This window comes from Rattus norvegicus, chromosome 12 (assembly GCF_036323735.1).
Source record: "Rattus norvegicus strain BN/NHsdMcwi chromosome 12, GRCr8, whole genome shotgun sequence".
Classification (NCBI taxonomy): Eukaryota; Metazoa; Chordata; class Mammalia; order Rodentia; family Muridae; genus Rattus; species Rattus norvegicus.
In genome coordinates this window covers 52,064,901-52,082,133 of record NC_086030.1, presented here as the reverse complement: position 1 = coordinate 52,082,133, position 17,233 = coordinate 52,064,901, and the positions used below count along the sequence as shown (strand labels likewise).

The following is a 17,233-nucleotide window of genomic DNA, read 5'->3' as shown; positions in this document are numbered from 1 at the left end:
GTGCGCTGTCACTGTCTTCAGACAGAGCAGAGGAGGGCATTGGATTCTACTATAGATGGTTGTGAGCCACCGTGTGGAATTGGACTCAGGACCTCTGGAAGAGCAGTCAGTGCCCTTAACCGCTCAGCCTTTTCTCCTGGCCCCATGAAGTAATTTTTCACGAGCTTCTTCTACATAGTATTTCTAGAACCTTATCAAACCAACTTGAGGGTAACTGGCCACGTGGTCCTTGTCTCAAAGCCTAACCCAGTGCAGTCATTTCTTGCTCGAGTTGTAGGGTTAGGGTTATAGTCTCATCCTGAACACTGACATGCAGTGTTGTTGCCTTACAGGCAGTGGAAAGAAGTACAGCAACTCCATCTCCGTGGGAGCGTTTCTAGATGGGGGTGATGACATTAGCTTGGAAGAAGTTAAAAATCAGCAAAATACAGTTCCAAGTCAGAGTCAGCCCTCAGTCGACAAATTCCAAAACTCCAAAAGTGGTTCCCCTTCCTTGGGACAGAAGGCGGACCCTGGAGAAGCCGCAGTTGGATTTTACCCAGATAACAGCAGAAATGGGTTTTGTTATCCTCTGAACAGCAGGACTGCAGATGGAAGGGAAACAGAGGCCACCAATGGAGAGGAGGCCCTTCCACCACCTGTTTCTATTTTGACTCAAGAGTTTGATAAACTGAATTTGCAAAGTCTAGGAGATAACCTTTTCGAGACACCAAATAAAAATAGGGAACTAGAGGATAAGATACTGGCTTCAAGTAAAGGTGTAGTAGAAAGTGGCTTGGCATCTCCTGCTGCAATAGCAAGACTTGAAAATAAGCAAGTCAGGACCAACAGTGAGGTGTCAGAGGCAATGGCTGAAATGTCTTTGGGCCCCAACAGCCCCCAACTTGGGGTTCAGGCTGGTCTGGAACCTGGGTTCTCATCTGCCACAGCAGATCCCACCAAGAGGCTCTTCCTGTCTGGGTAAGTTAAAGATGTTTGTAAACTGTAATGAGTGTACAGTTTTCTAATATCCTTGGGGTCTTCTCTCTGGGCTGTGCTAATCCAGTGTCAGTAAGGATAAGTACCTACAGAATGATTTCATCTGCCCTATGTTTAAGACTCAAACCCATGTTAGTAATAAGGGCACACGATACGACCAATGGATGGAAGACCCATTCCTGACAGCACTTACCTTGACCAGCCCTGGCCTTGCATACCAGCTCCCCCTACTCACTCACCTTAGGCTGGTTTAATATGCTCAGCCCAGATTGGTGGTGTTTTGTTTGTTTGTTGTTATTGTTTTTTTTTTCATTTATTTTGTGCTTGTAAGCTTTCCAACTTGGATACTAGAAGCCAAATCCAGTCCTCTGTAAGACCCCTTAGCTACTAAACCATTTCTTTAGCCCCTCCAGATTGGTTCTTGAGTTAAAAATACAATACCTTAAAAGTGCCCCCAACCCCAGTGTTTCTGCTTTTTCTTATTTATCTTCTGTTCTGCATTCTAGAGAGGAGCCATCAAAACTAGATCGAGATGTTTTAGCAGCCCTTGAGTGTGCGATTATTGACCCTGGTCTGTACCCAGCAGTCCACAGATGGAAAAGTACCGTCATGGGCTACTCGCCCTCAGACAGACAGAGGTACTACTAATCACAACATCAGAGTGCAGAGACTGACAGGGTTATCATGCATAGGTGGCTTTCTCATAGTAATAAAGCTAACCGGGGTAGCTCCCCAATGCAAGCCTGGCCTGTGTCCATGTAGATGTGGTCACAAAGGCAGATGTCCGTTGAGTAGAAAAGTAGGCCAGGCTTGCTCCTGGCAAACTGCATCCGGGGAGGCAGTGTCCAGAATTTATAGCTGGAACATGGGTGTTGTGGGTAAAATCTTCATATTTGGGATGTAGGAGTATCTCCTCTCTGTTAATACAAGTGTCGTGCCTATGTCTTTGTTTTGTTCTTAAATCTCGACTCTCTGGTGTGCCTTTCTGTGGTAACAAATCTTTTTGGTTTCCGTAGTTGGCCAAGTCCTGCACTCAAAGGGAAGTTCACAACTGAGTTGGTGGATCTTGATTGCTGTCATAGCTGCTCAGGACGAAGCAGCCCGGCTGGGAGCAGCCCCAGTAAGCCTGGCCACACCACCTTCTCTTCTGGCCTGCACAGCCCTGGACGCTACAGTCCAGCACATGGGAGACACTTCCAAAGAGTGGCATGCATGGCCCGACTTGCAGCTCTGTAGAGCCAGCCAGTATGCTCACTCCTGGGATTCATTTACTTCTTTGTTTTTTAAAGAAGAGTAATGCTTATTGGTAAAAATTCCATAAAAGAATTGTATAATCCTCACTTTGAGGGTACCAGAATTTTAGAAAATAACAATGTTCTGGTAGAATTTGAATGTCTGATATTTTGGAAGAAGTTAATGAAAGCAAACTCAGATACAAATTGTTTGAAAGTGTGGCTATAGTAATGATTCAGACTTTTCAGGTGGAAACTTCTGATTTTGAAGTGGAGCAAAGATACAAAGGCAGTTGACAAGTGAGGTGCTGCTCTGATTGGATGTGTTAGCAGCAGCTCTGCAGCATGTGCCAGCACACCCAGTTTCTGAGACCGATGAATTATGTGCTGTCTCTCTTTGGGGAGGGACAGCTTTCTGATATGCAATTGCAAATCTGTCACTTCATCCCAATTGTTCCAACAGTGAGAAAGCAGGTGTCAGAGAAGCAGATGGGCCTTGACTGTCTCAGACTTCAGTAACAATGCTCAAAACACTGCCAGGAAGTGGGGCGGGGAGACTTAAAGCCACTGAGAATCATGCCAGTAATCATAGAAAACTCAGCAGCAGTAACTAAACACAGAACCATTTCTCAGTGCTCGTCAATGAATAAGCAATCTGGGAGTTGTTCCCTAGTCTTAACATTTATCCTGAGATGTCACTGAGCATGATTAACATGACAGATGTATCCCATATTCACTCGAGACCTGAGTTCATTTCAGTGGCTTGAGGTGTTTACTTTTGGCTATCCCAGGAGATGTGTGAAGAGTGGCACTGCAAACCCTAAGGCACCAAGATAAAGCCACCTTGCTAACGCTGGGTCCTGGCTATGTGGCACGGCCGCTTGCACAAAGCCAGTAGTGTTCTACAGACACTTGCAGTCTTAATCCCACTACAGAAGTACACCACTGATTTTACCAACTTCAGTGCCTTTTGTGAGTCATTTTTTAATTTTTCCAAATTTAGATTTTGAGACTATAGTGCTAAATGGGTGTTACCAGGCACTCTTTTAACCCCATCACCCATTAGGCAGAAGCAGGGGGTTCTCAGAGCTTTGAGGCCAGCCTGGTCTTCATAGTGAGTTCTAGGACATCTAGAACTACACAGAGATCTTGTCTCAAAAACAAAAAACAAAACAAACAAACAAAAAAACAATAAAGTAAAAATTCTGAGCTCAAATGTTTAGGTCCTTTTTTTTTTTGAAGCATTTTAATGTGGTAGGAAATATCAGAATTGAGATTTTGGACTTTGGATTCAGTTTGTTTTCATTCCCCTTGTAAGCAGCTGAGCTCTAAGTACAAGACAGCCAATAACGTGACCTGGAAACAGTCCCAAAGGGAATCTTTGTTCTCAAAAGAAACCAAACCCCACACATTAGATCCAGCTATGATCTTGTTTTCTCTAAAGTCTTATTGTCCTGTGGGGTTATTTTTGTTGTTTTTCCATACTCAAATAAAAACCAAAGTACTAGTTTTGCCCTTTTTTAACTTTTTCTTTTTTTTCCGGAGCTGGGGACCGAACCCAGGGCCTTGCTTGCATTCGCTAGGCATTAACTCTTATTTCTTTTTTTTTTTTTTTTTTTTTTTTGGTTCTTTTTTTCGGAGCTGGGGACCAAACCCAGGGCCTTGCGCTTCCTAGGTAAGCGCTCTACCGCTGAGCTAAATCCCCAGCCCTAACTCTTATTTCTTAATGACATTTACGTAAGACAACTTTTGGGAGTCAGTTCTTATACCATGTAGGTCTCAGGGATCCAACTCAGGTCACTGGAATTGAGTTTTACTTGCTGAGCCCATCTTGCTGGCCCATTTTAAACTTTAAGCCACCTTTGGACTAGACTATTTTTCCACTAGTGTGAAGAATATATGATGCCTGTTAGTAACACATGATTCTATATCATAAACACTGTTTAATTGATCTTTCTCAAAGTGTTGTATAAGAAATGATTCCTTGTTATCTGGACAGAATCCCCTTCTTAGTAAAACTGTAAACAATATTTTCATTAAAAAGTACATTGAGTATCACCACGTTGGTGTCTGTGAAGTGGTCTTACTCTGTGCATGCCCTGATGATGGCCTTGAACAAGATAAGTTTACTTGCTGTGTTTCGGATGATTCTAGCACAGTTGATAACATTTGATTACGTAGCAGTATAAGACTTCTTCTGATTAACAGCTATGAGTTTTTAATGTGTGATGGGGTTGTAAAAGGCATCCTTCCTGCAGTGGCTTGGTATGGATGAACTTGTAACAGACACCCTACTACCACCACCACCCCTCATTTCTAGAGGAGGATACAATGTTGAAAATAAGTGCTTGCAGCTCTATGGCAGGAACCAACAAGAGATGCTACTGAATAGTCCATCTTCACTGCTTCTGGAGGAAATGGTTAAGGGTTTTGTCTTCTAGATTTGGGCCTTGCTTGCTGGGCAGTTGACAGACACTTGTTATGTCAAGATCTAGTCATTTTCTGACTTAAAATTTTTATTAGCATTTCTCATTTGTCTCATAGTAAACACTGGAATAAAGCAAACCACAGTAGTCAAGAAGTCATAATCAGTACTATGCAGCGGCATGCCATTCTTACCACTGTGATTCAGATTCCCTCAAATTATTCGTAAACTGTTTTCGCAAGACTTACCAATACTGTCACCAGTGTTTCAGAACTCTTTAAACATTTCTCTTAAACCAAGGAATATGGTTTCAATATCCAGCACCACACAACATTTTCTGTCACAATCTCATTGGGCCTCTAAGACCCACTGGTCAGATCCCTCCCTAATATGGGGTTGGTGGTCACTCTTGCCCAAGTATTCACAGCAGGTGCAGACCATAAGGAAACCTAATTTCACATGGTTGCTTCAAATCAAACAATTAGTATAGTTACTTTAGGAGTTGTATTATAGTATTTCATTCCATTGTTTTCCTGAGACAAATGAGAAAAAAAATGTAACTTTGAAATCAGAAAATAGTGAGATTTTGACATAGCATTGTGTAGATCAACAGCCTAGCAAGAAAGGTCCAACCCAGGAACATTTAAAAATTACTGGATCACAGATTTTGAACTAGCAAATGTGAACAGCCCAGCAAGCAAGGTTTGACTCAGGAGCATTCTTTGAAGTCTTATCAGATTTGTATCATGACCAGACAACAAACTTCTGCAGGCCTTGCTCTAGCCTCTTGTCCCTACTGTTCACTTTGCAGTGTGAATTTTGACTGGTGATAAGGAGAAGTAGAATCTGAAGGGTTAGAACTGACTGGGTCAGACTGGGTCAGCTTGCAGGGCCACTGCTATTACAAGCAATCATTATGCCTTACAGTCCAAGAAAGGTAACTCATTTCCCATACAAGGAGCTCACCTCTCATCACAGCAAAGGCTTATTCCCAAAATACTGCCAGTTCTTAAAGGTCTGCTATGAAGTTTGTACCACACGGGGATATCCTTAGTACACTGACCCTGAGCAAGTCACTGTCTCCTGTGAAATGCTTTACTTTCCCATCAGGTCAGATGAGGAGTCCTGACAGGTGAGAAATTGACAGCTTACCATTCTTGCTTCAATTACTTCTAGAAAGCAGCATAAGGGTAGCCAAAGTTAACTCCAAGGGATACCTCTCAGGCCTATTGTTGGACAAGAAGCAGTGTGCCTTCTGGCTTGTAGGTAGTCCTCCAAACAGGAAGCCTTGGGATTAGCCCTGGGATAGAAGGCACTGAGAAAGGGCTCTAGACACCTTTTTTCTTTTAAAACAAATAAACAACAACAACAAAGTAAAATTTTATTATTTCCAAAGAGGGCAGAGAGATACATCAAATATTCCAATTCATTGCATTGATTACAGAAGATGCTCACAACCATTTCATAGAAACTGTACTGGGTTTTTTGGAGGATAGGGGGACGAACGGACAGGTGTGGTAGTATATACCTGCAATCCCAACAATTACAAGACTCAGAAGGGTCTCAAGTTTGAAGCCAGCCTGGGCAACAGTTAAGATTCTGTCACAAAAACAAAAACCACACATACAAAAACCATTTTTTTCTTATCAGAATATCTGGAATAAACACATCATTTCTAAATAACCTACAAGTTCAAGGTTAACAGTAGCAAACTAAAATGGAACCGTCACTCAGGGATATTTTTCTGGGTCTTTTAACATAACTCAGGCTGGCTAGAGACTCACGATCCTGCTTCTGCCTCCCAGATGCTAGAATTACAAGTATATGCCACCTCTTCTGGTCAGTGGGGCTATCTTTGCTTCCAAGGAACCTCTTACAGAACTATCACCTACTTGCCTTATACAGGCCACAGTCCTTTAGCAGTGCCACTTTCTTGGCTTTTATCTACCTTATAGGAAGCCAGCCCCTTTGTCCATCATTCAAATGCAGTAGACACAGAATCTCCTAATTGAGCTGAGAAGTTGGTTTTCAAAGCAAGAACCCACATGAGGAAAATCTTTGATAAATAAGCAACCAAAGTCCCTAGATTGCAGTGAAATAACCACCTGTAAACACCACCCCACTACCTGACAGGTCTTCCAGAGGTCATAGAGTGTTCGGTTGATCTACTACAATCCCGTGATACAGTACCCGTGACAGGCCCGCCTTCTGCCTAGGAAGGCTCCTGTCGCACCTCCTAGGGCTATGCTGGTGGTAATAGTAAAGTAGAGAGCTTTCAAAAAGGCCATCTAACTCATACGTTGCCTTCTTCAGCCTGAGCCAGAAGTAAGCACCCAAATGTGACACTTGAGATATCCTCTTCTGGAGACGAACGTGAAGCCACAGCACAGCTGTGGAAGACAAGGGAAGGCTGTAGGCAGGCCACCAGCAGAGGACAGGGTGCAGTCTTACAGACAGCCTCAGGACCGAGTAATCTTGTCTGGGGGCATGAACCCTGTGTCCCCAAGGGTCCTGAGTGCAACACGACCATTGGGTCGAATCACCAGGTGGGTGATACTACCATTGTTGAGGGACAGGCGGAGCCAACCTTCTGGGGGAAACTGCAGTGCCCTGGGGAAAGAAAGATAACGCTAGCAGAAAGTTCAGAGTGATATACAGTTGCTTTTCTCAGGGAGAGAGGCTGGGTTCAGGCAACTTGACAGTCTTAGAGTAGATGCATTCAGCTAGGCCAGTAATGGAGGTCTTCAGGGAAGAGAGTCCAGGGGAAATGTCTCAATAGAGCTCTAAGTAAGGTACTTAACCTGTAGGGACGAGAGCTTGACCCAAATAAGTCAGAAACTAGTGATATCAAAGCATTTAATGTTCTCCACTGCAACACAAATTTGTGCTACAAGTATTTCTGACAAGACGTGGCTGGTCTCCCAGGACAGAGGTATGGCTCATGCTCTCCCATATTTTTAAGACAGGGTCTCTCTATGTCACACTGGCTATCCTGGAGAAGAGCTGGATAGATGGAGCAACGTGCTGCTCTTCCAGAGGAAGAGTTCAATTCCCAGCACCTACGTTGTAGTCTTAGTGTTGCCCTTTACAACTCAGAACGCTGACTCCTGAACAGAACTAAAAACTGCCTTTCTTCACAGCACAAATACTCTTCCCAGGATCCTAATTCCTTCTGCATTTTCATCATTAATGTCGGTTTTCAGGGACTACTAAAGAATATAAGATAATGAGGTGCAAAATAAATAATCCAGGACGTTCCTGGCACCATCATGGCACGGGTAACAGTCCAAAAATAGGTAGCAAGCTACTATGATGGCACCCATGGAAAAGTGGCCAAAGCAAGGATATGCAGGGAAACAGCATGAGCCTGGAATGTTCTATTGTATAGAAAGTAAAGAAAATCCAAAACACAAAGCGGACTGAGCAGCAAACCAACGATCGTACGTCATAACGTACAACAGGCCCAATTACATGTGCAGGAGTAGCAGAAAAGTATCAGGACCCCCAAGGTGCCCAAACTGTTCACAAACACTGAGAAAAATGATGCTTATAGAAGTTCTGATATCGGGGCTGGGGATTTAGCTCAGTGGTAGAGCGCTTACCTAGGAAGCGCAAGGCCCTGGGTTCGGTCCCCAGCTCCGAAAAAAAGAACAAAAAAAAAAAAAAAAAAAAAAAGAAGTTCTGATATCAACAGAAGGAAGGAAACAAAATCTCAGAGCAAGTCCATGTTGACTGCTACTGGCACCATCTACCGACAGGCAACTGGAACAGGTATGTAAAAATAAAAAACAGGCCAGGGGGTGGTAGCACACGCTTTTAATCCCCGCACTTGGCAGGCATTTGGATCTCTGATTTTGAAGCCAGAGTAAGTTCCAGGACAGCCAGAGCTACATAGAGAAACCCTGTCTAGAAAAACCTTAAGACCATTCTTATAAGGTGGTGGAGGCCAGGACACAGCTCCTTAATCACATTATACACTGTCATGGCCACTTTCACTCGAGGTTTATCACTGATAGAGCAGAAGAAGGCAAAACAAAGGTATTCTACAATCGGTCAGGCTTCACCAGTATTCTCCTGTGAGTCATACGGCACCTGGGCTGAAGAAGCACAAGGCCAGGAAGGATGGTGGCAGGGAAACTGGGAGCGGACAGTGTTCTGGACAAAGGCGCTGTTGCTGGCACTTACCTACAAACAATATAACGGATGACATTGGCGTGACATATGAAGATCTCGTAGCTGTCCTCCTCCTGCTTGGCATCAGCTCGGTGGATGTAGTTCCTGAAGGCAGCCTCAATCCGGGCTCCATCTTCATAATACTGCTAGGAGCAAAGTAAGGAGTTGTCAGTGTGCAAGCAGACAAGGGTAAGGGCAGGCCTTGCCCTAATCGAGTGGTACAAGGGGTGACATTTTTACCACAGCCTCTGGCTTCCAGTGAGACACAGGTGGATCCGGTTCAATGGGGGCACCTTCCCGTAGCAAGTCTGTGCTGACTCTGCAGACACCTGGACAAAAGCGGGTCCCTGGTCAGCAGTGCAGCCCAAGGGTCAATCTACACACTCAGCACAGTCGACAACCAGCACTCACCTGGCAGGTGCTTACTGATGATGTCTGTGGTCTCTACTGCACGGGTCATAGAGGAATGGACGATTTTATTAAACTTCAGTCCCAGGCTTGCAAGTCGGATCCCCGTGAGTTCAGCCTGTTCCCGACCTTGAAGGAAATACACCCGTGAAGGTCATAAACCAGGATCCTCCACTTACTGCAAAAACAGGTGCCAACACTGAAGACGTTATCCTCATAGGCTTAAACAGGGCCTCAGGGAGCAAAGAAACAATCAGTTGTCCTCGACCCCGAGAGAAAATACACTGATTTCAATTAGCAACATGTGTAAACTTGGCAGCAGTGGAATGTAGACCTTTTGCTATTCCTATTTTTATTCAACTACATTCAAAACCAAGTTCTACTTGGGAATAGAATATAGCCCACTGATAGAACTGCCTAACATGCAAAACCCTGGGTGCGATTCCCAGTACCGATAAGGGGAGAACAAAATCCAGTTTCAGCATCATGGTAGCCCGCCACCTCATGACAACAGATTCAACATAACATGAAGAAAAACATGAAAACTGGACTGGTTTTGGTGGTGCAGACTTGTAATCCCAACACCCAGGAGGCTGAGGCAGGAAGGTTGCCATGAGTTCATGGCCTGCCTCATAAAACAAAACACACAAACTACAAACTGATTCTCTGGAGTCACAGGAGACAGTGACAGCAAATGCTTTTTCCTTAAATGTACTTTAGCATATAACTGAAAACATTCTAAGAAATCATTTTCCTTTTGTTTTGAAAATAATTTCCTGCTGGATATAGTAACCTGCATCACCAGAGTGGTGACCTGATATCACCAGGAATTCAGACTACATAATGAGACTGCCCCCATCATCACCATGCGGAAAGGGGAGAGGGAGGAGAAGGAAAGAAAGGAGAGAGAAGTTACCAGGTTTAGCTGGTAACTTCAAGGCCAACCAATGAGTCATACCTAATGGGGTCAGGGTGCGGTCCTTCTCCATCGAGCCATCCACATTGTACTGGGAATGCCGGATGAGGAATATGTGTCTTGTAGCCTTTGCCTTATAGTGGTCCAGCCTGGAAGCCAGTTCATCTTCTCCAGATTCCACGTTCCTTTTCTTCAGGTTAATGAGTGACAGTGGCTCTCGCCTAATTATGAAAGTATGTCTTGTCTTGTGACCTCTTGTCCAAGACACCTTTCAGTGCTTGGGAAAAGGCCAGGGGGGAAGCCCAGCCCAGAGAGCCTAGCCTCACAGAGCACATCTTCACTCTTCCCGAAGGCCAGCCTTGCTCTGGGTGATACAGATGTGTGCATAGAACATGAAGCCTTAGGCTCATGTTTCTGTGAAGACAGGCTGGGGAGATGGCTCAGAGGTTAAAGTGCTTGTTATACAAGCAGGAAGACTGGAGTTCAGAAGCCACATAAATACTGGATAGTGACCCACCTATAACTCCACCCTCAGAATGTGGAGGCAGGATGCCCACAAGAAGCTGTGTAGTCAGACTACTTCTATTAGCAAGTTCTGGGCTTGACTGAGAGACCATGCCTTAAACGATAAATCTGAAGTATGATCAAGAAAGAACTTCCATTATGTGCCTCAGGCTCTCACACAGACTCACACATGCACGAGAAGGAAAAAAAGGAAAACTGTCAATAATGCCACAAATATGCAAGCAGTGATAGGACAGGGGTAAGAATGGAAAGTTGCATTGCAACAGAGCCTAGAACAGGACTGTCTGTATGACTCCGGTAGTCATGGGGCTGTTTCATTGCTTTTTAAAGATTTATTTATTTTATGCATATGAGTAAACTGCCGCTATCTTCAGACACACCAGAAGAGAGCAACAGATCCCATTACAGATGGTTGTGAGCCATCATACGGTTGCTGGAAGTTGACCTCAGGACCTACGGAGGAGCAGTCAGTGTTCTTAACCACTGAGCCATCTCTCCAGCCCATGGCTGTTCATTCACTCCTTTTGTTGGTGGTAAGACAGGCCCTCTCAGTGTAGCTCAGGCTGACATCGCAGCAACCCTACTTCAGCCTTCTAAGCACAAGGAGGACAAGCTTGCACAAACATCCCTAATGTAAATTAAAAATATCAGACATGGGCCCTTGGCTCTATTTTCTCATAGTATGAGTCTGGACTCCTCACACATGGAAAGCTGAGGAGGAAGGGTTGCAAAAGGCCAGGTTGAATAAGTAAATTGAATATGCTTAGGTCTTTTGTAGCTGAAGATTCCATACTCAATATTCAATCAACCGGGCATCAAAAATACTCAAAAGTTCACACCTGAATTAAAAAGACCTTTCTGTATGTGATTTTTACCTCAAGCTATATAATTTAACATCTACTTAGGTAGCAATTTTATTGTATTGGGGGTGGTAAATAATCTAGGAATTACTTAACGTATACAGGAGGATAAGCTAGATGTCTAGGTTATCTGCAAATACTTCATCATTTTGAACATCCACAGAGTTTGATATGTTCAGAGACCCTGGAACCAATCCTTCAGCATTAGAGGGATTACTATAATTAAATTAAAACTAAATAAAAATAGAGCTCTTTTCTAAGTCACACTAAACACACTTTAAATGTTCACTAGTCACGAGGTAGTGACCATCACAATGCTGAGGACCGCAGTTAGTGGACTGGATGTAGGAGCTGAAGAAACTGAAGCTACTCAGCTAAATGTAGGAGGCAGGAACAGGACAAATGACAGCAATGGTGAAGAGGAAGGTTTGCAGAGTTTGGTGGTGGCTCAAGCATTATCTGAGCAGGCTAACCTGGGGTGTTAGCCCCATATACAACCAAGCCAAAGTCTTGTTGCAGATACAGGAATGTGTGGGGCTGGCTGGACCAGACAAAATTTGAAGAGGACTGTCAGAGAGGAATGCACAGCAGAAAGAAACCAAGTGGATATGCCAGTTTTAGTCCCTTCCTGTCTTGTTTATCCATCTGTCTGTCATGCATCCTTCCCCCACCTAACAAAGATCCAGTCACTGTACCTACCGGTCCATCTGCATATGCAGACATGGCAAAAAAAAAAAAATGAAACATTTAATATCAGGTAACTTCATTTTCCTTTTTTAGAGACAGGGTTTTTCTACAGAGCCAAGAATTCAGGGATCTGCCTACCTCTGACTCCCAGTGCTGGGATTAAAGTCCTACGCCACTATACCCGGTTTCCATGGGTTCCCTTGGTTCTATTTCAAGCACAGGTTCTCTGACTCTGGAGGAAAAGCAAGCTCGTAGTCCCAATTTTCCCCCAAGCTGCATCAGGACAATTTGTGAGGCAAACCTGATCAAGACCCTGACTATAAGTAAAATTTAAGCCTTTAGAATTTCAGGCCCACAAAGGTCCTGGGACGAAGTCCTTCGGGTGGACGGTCTCTGAACAAGGACTCTTCGAGGATGGGGTCCGAGCGAGTATAGGTCCCTCAGAGGGATGGATGGTCCAGGCACGAAGACCCTCGGAAGATGCACCTTCTGGTATGGGAACCCTCAAAGGGCCGTCGCCCCGATTCACACAAACTCAAGACCCACTAACACACACCGTCCCCTTCAGGGCACCGATATCTGCCACACCGAGATGCATGTGAGGGCACAGGCCTGAGCCCCACCCTCCCGTCCCCGCACCTGTCCCAGTTGGAGTCCCAGACGCCGTGCCCGGGGCGCGCTCCGGTCCAGGCCAGCGGCTCTGTCGTGCGCGTGTCTGCATCCCCGCCAGCTCTCGGCTTCCCTACCGCTACCGCCGAGAAGAGAACAGCGGCCGAGCCACCCGCCAGACCACAGGCCGCCAGCTGAAGAGCCTGCCGGAAAGCCATGCCGCAAGCCGCACGACCGGACGGCGGGATGCCAGGGACACGCTTCCGCTTCCGGCTAGTGGACGTCCCACCCCTTTCCCCGAAACAGCAGGAAACGCGATAAGGAGTGCCACCTGCCGGTGGTTTTAGGGTAGAAGGCGCAGATGCCTGCCCTTTGGCGGGTGAGACTCCAGGGGGACGAAGTCAGTCAGGCATTAGATTTATATGAATTGAAAAACCTCAGGATTGGCTCTTGCTCTAGATCTAAAGTTTTTTGTGTTTTCTTTTGTAATCCTTAAGTGTATACATCTTCCTAACACCTACCATCGCGCCTCTGCCTAGTTGTTATTGATCAAATGACCAGGTCTTTCTGTGTAGGAAAAGTGTCCACCTGCCCTTCCAGTGCTGGCAGTTCTAGACCCTGCCAAATTCAAGGCCTAGGGACTAGACTAGCAGGCCCAGTGACTTATAGGCTTGGGCTTATTGCTCTGGGCTTTAACTACCGACAGGCCCAGCACTTGGCAGCTATTATAATTTTTAGCTTTGAGCAGTAGTGAACAGCAGCAGGCATTTGGTAATAATAAGGTAATAAGGCTCCTGAATGAACCCCTAACCTCAGACATTCTCAGGACCCTTGGCCTTTGACAATGACTAAAATGGCCCTAAAACTCTTAGCAACAGAATCTCTCATTTTTTCCACAGCCTTCTATAACCTCAGCTCTCTATTCTCTCTAGCCTCAGTCAGCCTTTTTGTGTAACCAGCTCAGCCTACCCTACTACTAATAAAAATAAACTAAACTATTTACAAAAATCTTTAAGGCCTGAAATTGTAATATCAAATAAAGGGACACAAGAAGCTGTATTTCCACTGACTGGAAAGTGAGCTTCAGTTGGCTTATATATAAAGAGAAAAGGGATGTGGCAAGGGTCTTAGTCCCAGTCCTGGCAGTCCTTCATGCGTTTGCATCAACCACAGGCTTTCTGCAGAGCCACCGAGGAAGTGCTCTCCATCTGGCTTGGATGAGATTATCGCAAGGTCATCGGCGTTCACCAGCATGCATGTCTTGTTCATACTACTTTTCAGTGTCAGTGGAGGCTGTCTGGACTGATCACGATTGAAGCAAGTGTTCAACAGAAGTTTTGGTGGTCCACTGTGGCTGCAGAGGTGCCTGCATAGTGGGCCCTGATATCTCTCTAAACTGGCTGCCAGGAGGGCAGTGTGGCAAGTTGTCCGTAAGAGTCTGCTTTCCTGACAGGGCCTCAGCCAAGCACCAGAGCAGGACCTGTTAAATGCTTTAATCTTTTACAGGAAGCATCAATAAGGTGCATACATAAAGGCCTAACAAAATCTGTAACAAAATTACAGTATAGTTCTTAACAGTGCTTACTTATTGGCTCCCTGTCCCATGATTTGTATTCTAGATACCTTAAACTATTTGGACTTCCACAGTCTGTCTTCTTGGAACTAGGTGTCTTTTCCTGTTTCTTTTTTCTTTTTTTCTGTTTCTTTTTGCTTCCTCTGAGATGGAATCCTGTGTAGTGTTGGCTGCCTTGGAGTATGCTGTATAGACAAGACTGGCTTCAAATTTATACAGATCCACCTGCCTCTGTCTCCCGGGTGATGGGGGAACGGCCCTTGCCACCAAGCCTTGCTTATGTGGCTATTTTGAACATTAAATTTGTAAACAAATAAATGTGTTGCTTCACCCCAAGAAACTGCTTCTATTTCTGCAGTACTCTATCTTACATCACAGCAGTGGGGGGCAAAGGGATCATGGACAGGGTAGGCAGGAGCTACGTGCTGAACTGCGGCAACATATAACAGTACAGTTGTAAAGCCATTTCATGTGTTGCATATAGATATTGGTATACTGGGTACATAGCTCAGTTGGTATTAAAAGCCCTGAATTCAATTCTCAGTATTGCCTCAATAAATCAGGTACAGTGGAGCACACCTATAATCCCAACAAATGAGAAGTGAAAGTAGGAGATTCACAAGCTCAAGGGCATCCTTGGAGTTCAAGACCACCCTGGCATACATAAGATCCTACCTCCCCTCAAAAAAGAGAGTGGAGTGGGGTGGGGTGGGTCAGAGAGATGGTTAAGAGCACTGGCTGCTCTTCCAGAGGTCTCAAGTTTAATTCCAGCACAAGCCTGTGACTCCAGTTCCAGGTGATCCAAAACCCTCTTCTGGCCTCTAAGGGCAGTGGACACAAATGGTACACAGGCATAAATTCAAGCAGACATTCGTACACATAAAACAAAAATAATAAAATCTTTTAAAAATAAAGAAAATGTTGGTCAAAGTATCCAGAGCTAAATATGAGGAAAAGACTATTCTCTTACCTACCAAAACTATTCCCAGTTCATTTACCCACTTGTAAGGACAATGATGTCTGAGTGGAGGAGACTATGTAGAAGAGTATGCTCTGACCTTCTTTATATGTGGTTGTGCCAACAAACATGTATGGAATAAGCTGAATGATGTGGGCTGTGAAGTTCCGGAAATAGGAATTCACAGCATCTTAAAGCAAAGAGGCTGACATGGTAAGACATGTAAGTCCAGGACTTTAGAGGAAGAGGCAGGATATGGCTGACTGTGATGGCATACTCCTGTAATCCCCATGTTCTTAGGTGAAAGGCAGGTGGATCTCTGTGAATCCAAGGACACCCTAATCTACACAGCAAATTCCAAGCCAGGCAGGATTACCTAGTAAAAACTTTACTCAAAAAAATTAAAATTCCAGTGTCATACTTTATAAAAATTCCAGGTTACTATTAACTACACAATGAGTTCAAGGCCAGCCAGGTAGCCCTGGTTACCTGATATCATGGCTCAACAAACAAACAAAAACCTGTATCTACTTTAGTGACCTCACCATACTGGCCTAGCACTGACATTTCGAGGCCACATGCTAAGGTGGTAAAGAATGCTGTTGTTTTCAAACCCAGCAATGTAAAAATAAAAAACAAAAAAACAAAAATAGGCATCGGAGGGTTGGGGATTTAGCTCAGTGGTAGAGTGCTTGCCTAGCAAGTACAAGGCCCTGGGTTCAGTCCCCAGCTCCGAAAAAAAAAGAAAAAAAAAATAGGCATCGGAGACTACACCTGAACACATGAATTAGGTTCCCCATCCGTGAAATGCAGAGAACAGCAGTACAGCGTTGTTACAGGATCAAGCGATGGAAGCTCATGAAGGGCACTGAAGACTGCTGGCACAGAAATCCCTCAGGAAATATTATCATGGCTGACCTCTAGAACTGAGTGGTGGGAAATCTAATGATGGGGTTTTACTGCATTTTCCAGGCTGGTCCTGAGCACTTGAGCTCCAGTTATCCTCCCACCTCCATGTCCCATGCAGTTAGGACCACAAGCATCAGCACTGCAGCTGCTGGTCTCTAGAGCTGTGCATGGAATCCAGATCTCTATCACAACCCAGCAGGGTGGGTCAGACTGAGATGTGTCCAGCTAGGGCTATGCTGTAAATTGTGTAACTGGTATCAATCATGGGCTCAGTTATTATTGTCGGGGTCCTAAGTTGAAGGCCAGTGTAGGAACAAGGCCTACACACCCATGTTCACACCAGCATCAGAATGACCAACTCTTAAAAGTGATGCAGAGGTCTTCTGACAGAGGAATAAACATAATGTGGTATATACACTTTGGAATATGTAGCCTCGAAGAGGAAGGGAATTCTGACATGCAATGATACAGATGAATTTTAAATAAAACAAAATACCACAGACTATTCAACACACAACCGAAACTTACGTCTGCTTGGAGGCTGAAAAGCCCAAGATCAAGCACTGTTTCTGAGATGGTACTCCTGGAAGAGGAAGGTTCTCCTCACATAGGCAGAGCAAGAAGGAAATTCTATGAAGCTTCTTTTAATAAGGGCATTAATCTGTTCTTTGTCAGATTTAATAACTGCCATAAAGACCCTAACTCTAAATACTACAACGAAGATTAAGTTTCAACACAAATTCAAACCATGGCAAAATGTAGTTACTTTCCTCGTTCCTGTAACCAAATTCCTGACAAGGAACTTTAGTAAGGAAGTATTTACAGCATGGCTGCAGGAACATGAGACAAGTGCTACTGCTCTGCTCGTTTTCTTCTCATTCAGTCTGGGACCCTAACCTATGGGAATGGCACTGTTCATATCTGGGGTGGAACGTCCTTCCTTGGTTAAACTTTTCTTTATTTTTATGTGTATGAGTGTT

The 17,233-nt window shown here is 44.6% G+C and overlaps 2 protein-coding genes across 5 annotated transcripts in view; one reads left to right on the top strand and one right to left on the bottom strand.

Moving 5' to 3' along the window:
• Ankle2 (ankyrin repeat and LEM domain containing 2) overlaps positions 1–4,271 on the top strand; it is a 32,913-nt gene extending 28,642 nt beyond the window's left edge. Inside the window, exons 11-13 of one of the 3 annotated variants that reach the window (XM_008769343.4) lie at positions 333–960; positions 1,485–1,616; positions 1,995–4,271. In XM_008769343.4, the coding sequence (XP_008767565.3) occupies positions 333–960; positions 1,485–1,616; positions 1,995–2,214 (980 nt within the window). In that variant the 3' untranslated portion in view covers positions 2,215–4,271. 3 annotated transcript variants of the gene reach the window in all.
• A 1,731-nt stretch (positions 4,272–6,002) lies between these two features.
• Pgam5 (PGAM family member 5, mitochondrial serine/threonine protein phosphatase) lies at positions 6,003–13,111 on the bottom strand. 2 transcript variants are annotated; one of them, XM_006249534.5, is made up of 6 exons: positions 12,844–13,111; positions 10,175–10,353; positions 9,220–9,345; positions 9,049–9,137; positions 8,821–8,951; positions 6,003–7,245 (listed from the first exon to the last, which is right to left on the bottom strand). In XM_006249534.5, the coding sequence occupies exons 1-6, from the start codon at positions 13,029–13,031 to the stop codon at positions 7,095–7,097; spliced, it is 864 nt and encodes a 287-aa protein (XP_006249596.1). In that variant the 5' UTR covers positions 13,032–13,111; the 3' UTR covers positions 6,003–7,094.
• Positions 13,112–17,233: the final 4,122 nt, after the last annotated feature.

Excerpts from the sequence above, each read along its gene's own strand:
- Pgam5 (XM_006249534.5), bottom strand. The coding sequence starts at position 13,031 with ATGGCTTTCCGGCAGGCTCTTCAGCTGGCGGCCTGTGGTCTGGCGGGT. Across the intron at positions 9,346-10,174 it reads CCGCACCCTGACCCCATTAG|GTCGGGAACAGGCTGAACTC; the intron begins GTATGACTCATT and ends ATTTCCTTCAAG. Across the intron at positions 7,246-8,820 it reads ATCCGTTATATTGTTTGTAG|GGCACTGCAGTTTCCCCCAG; the intron begins GTAAGTGCCAGC and ends TTCTTTCCCCAG.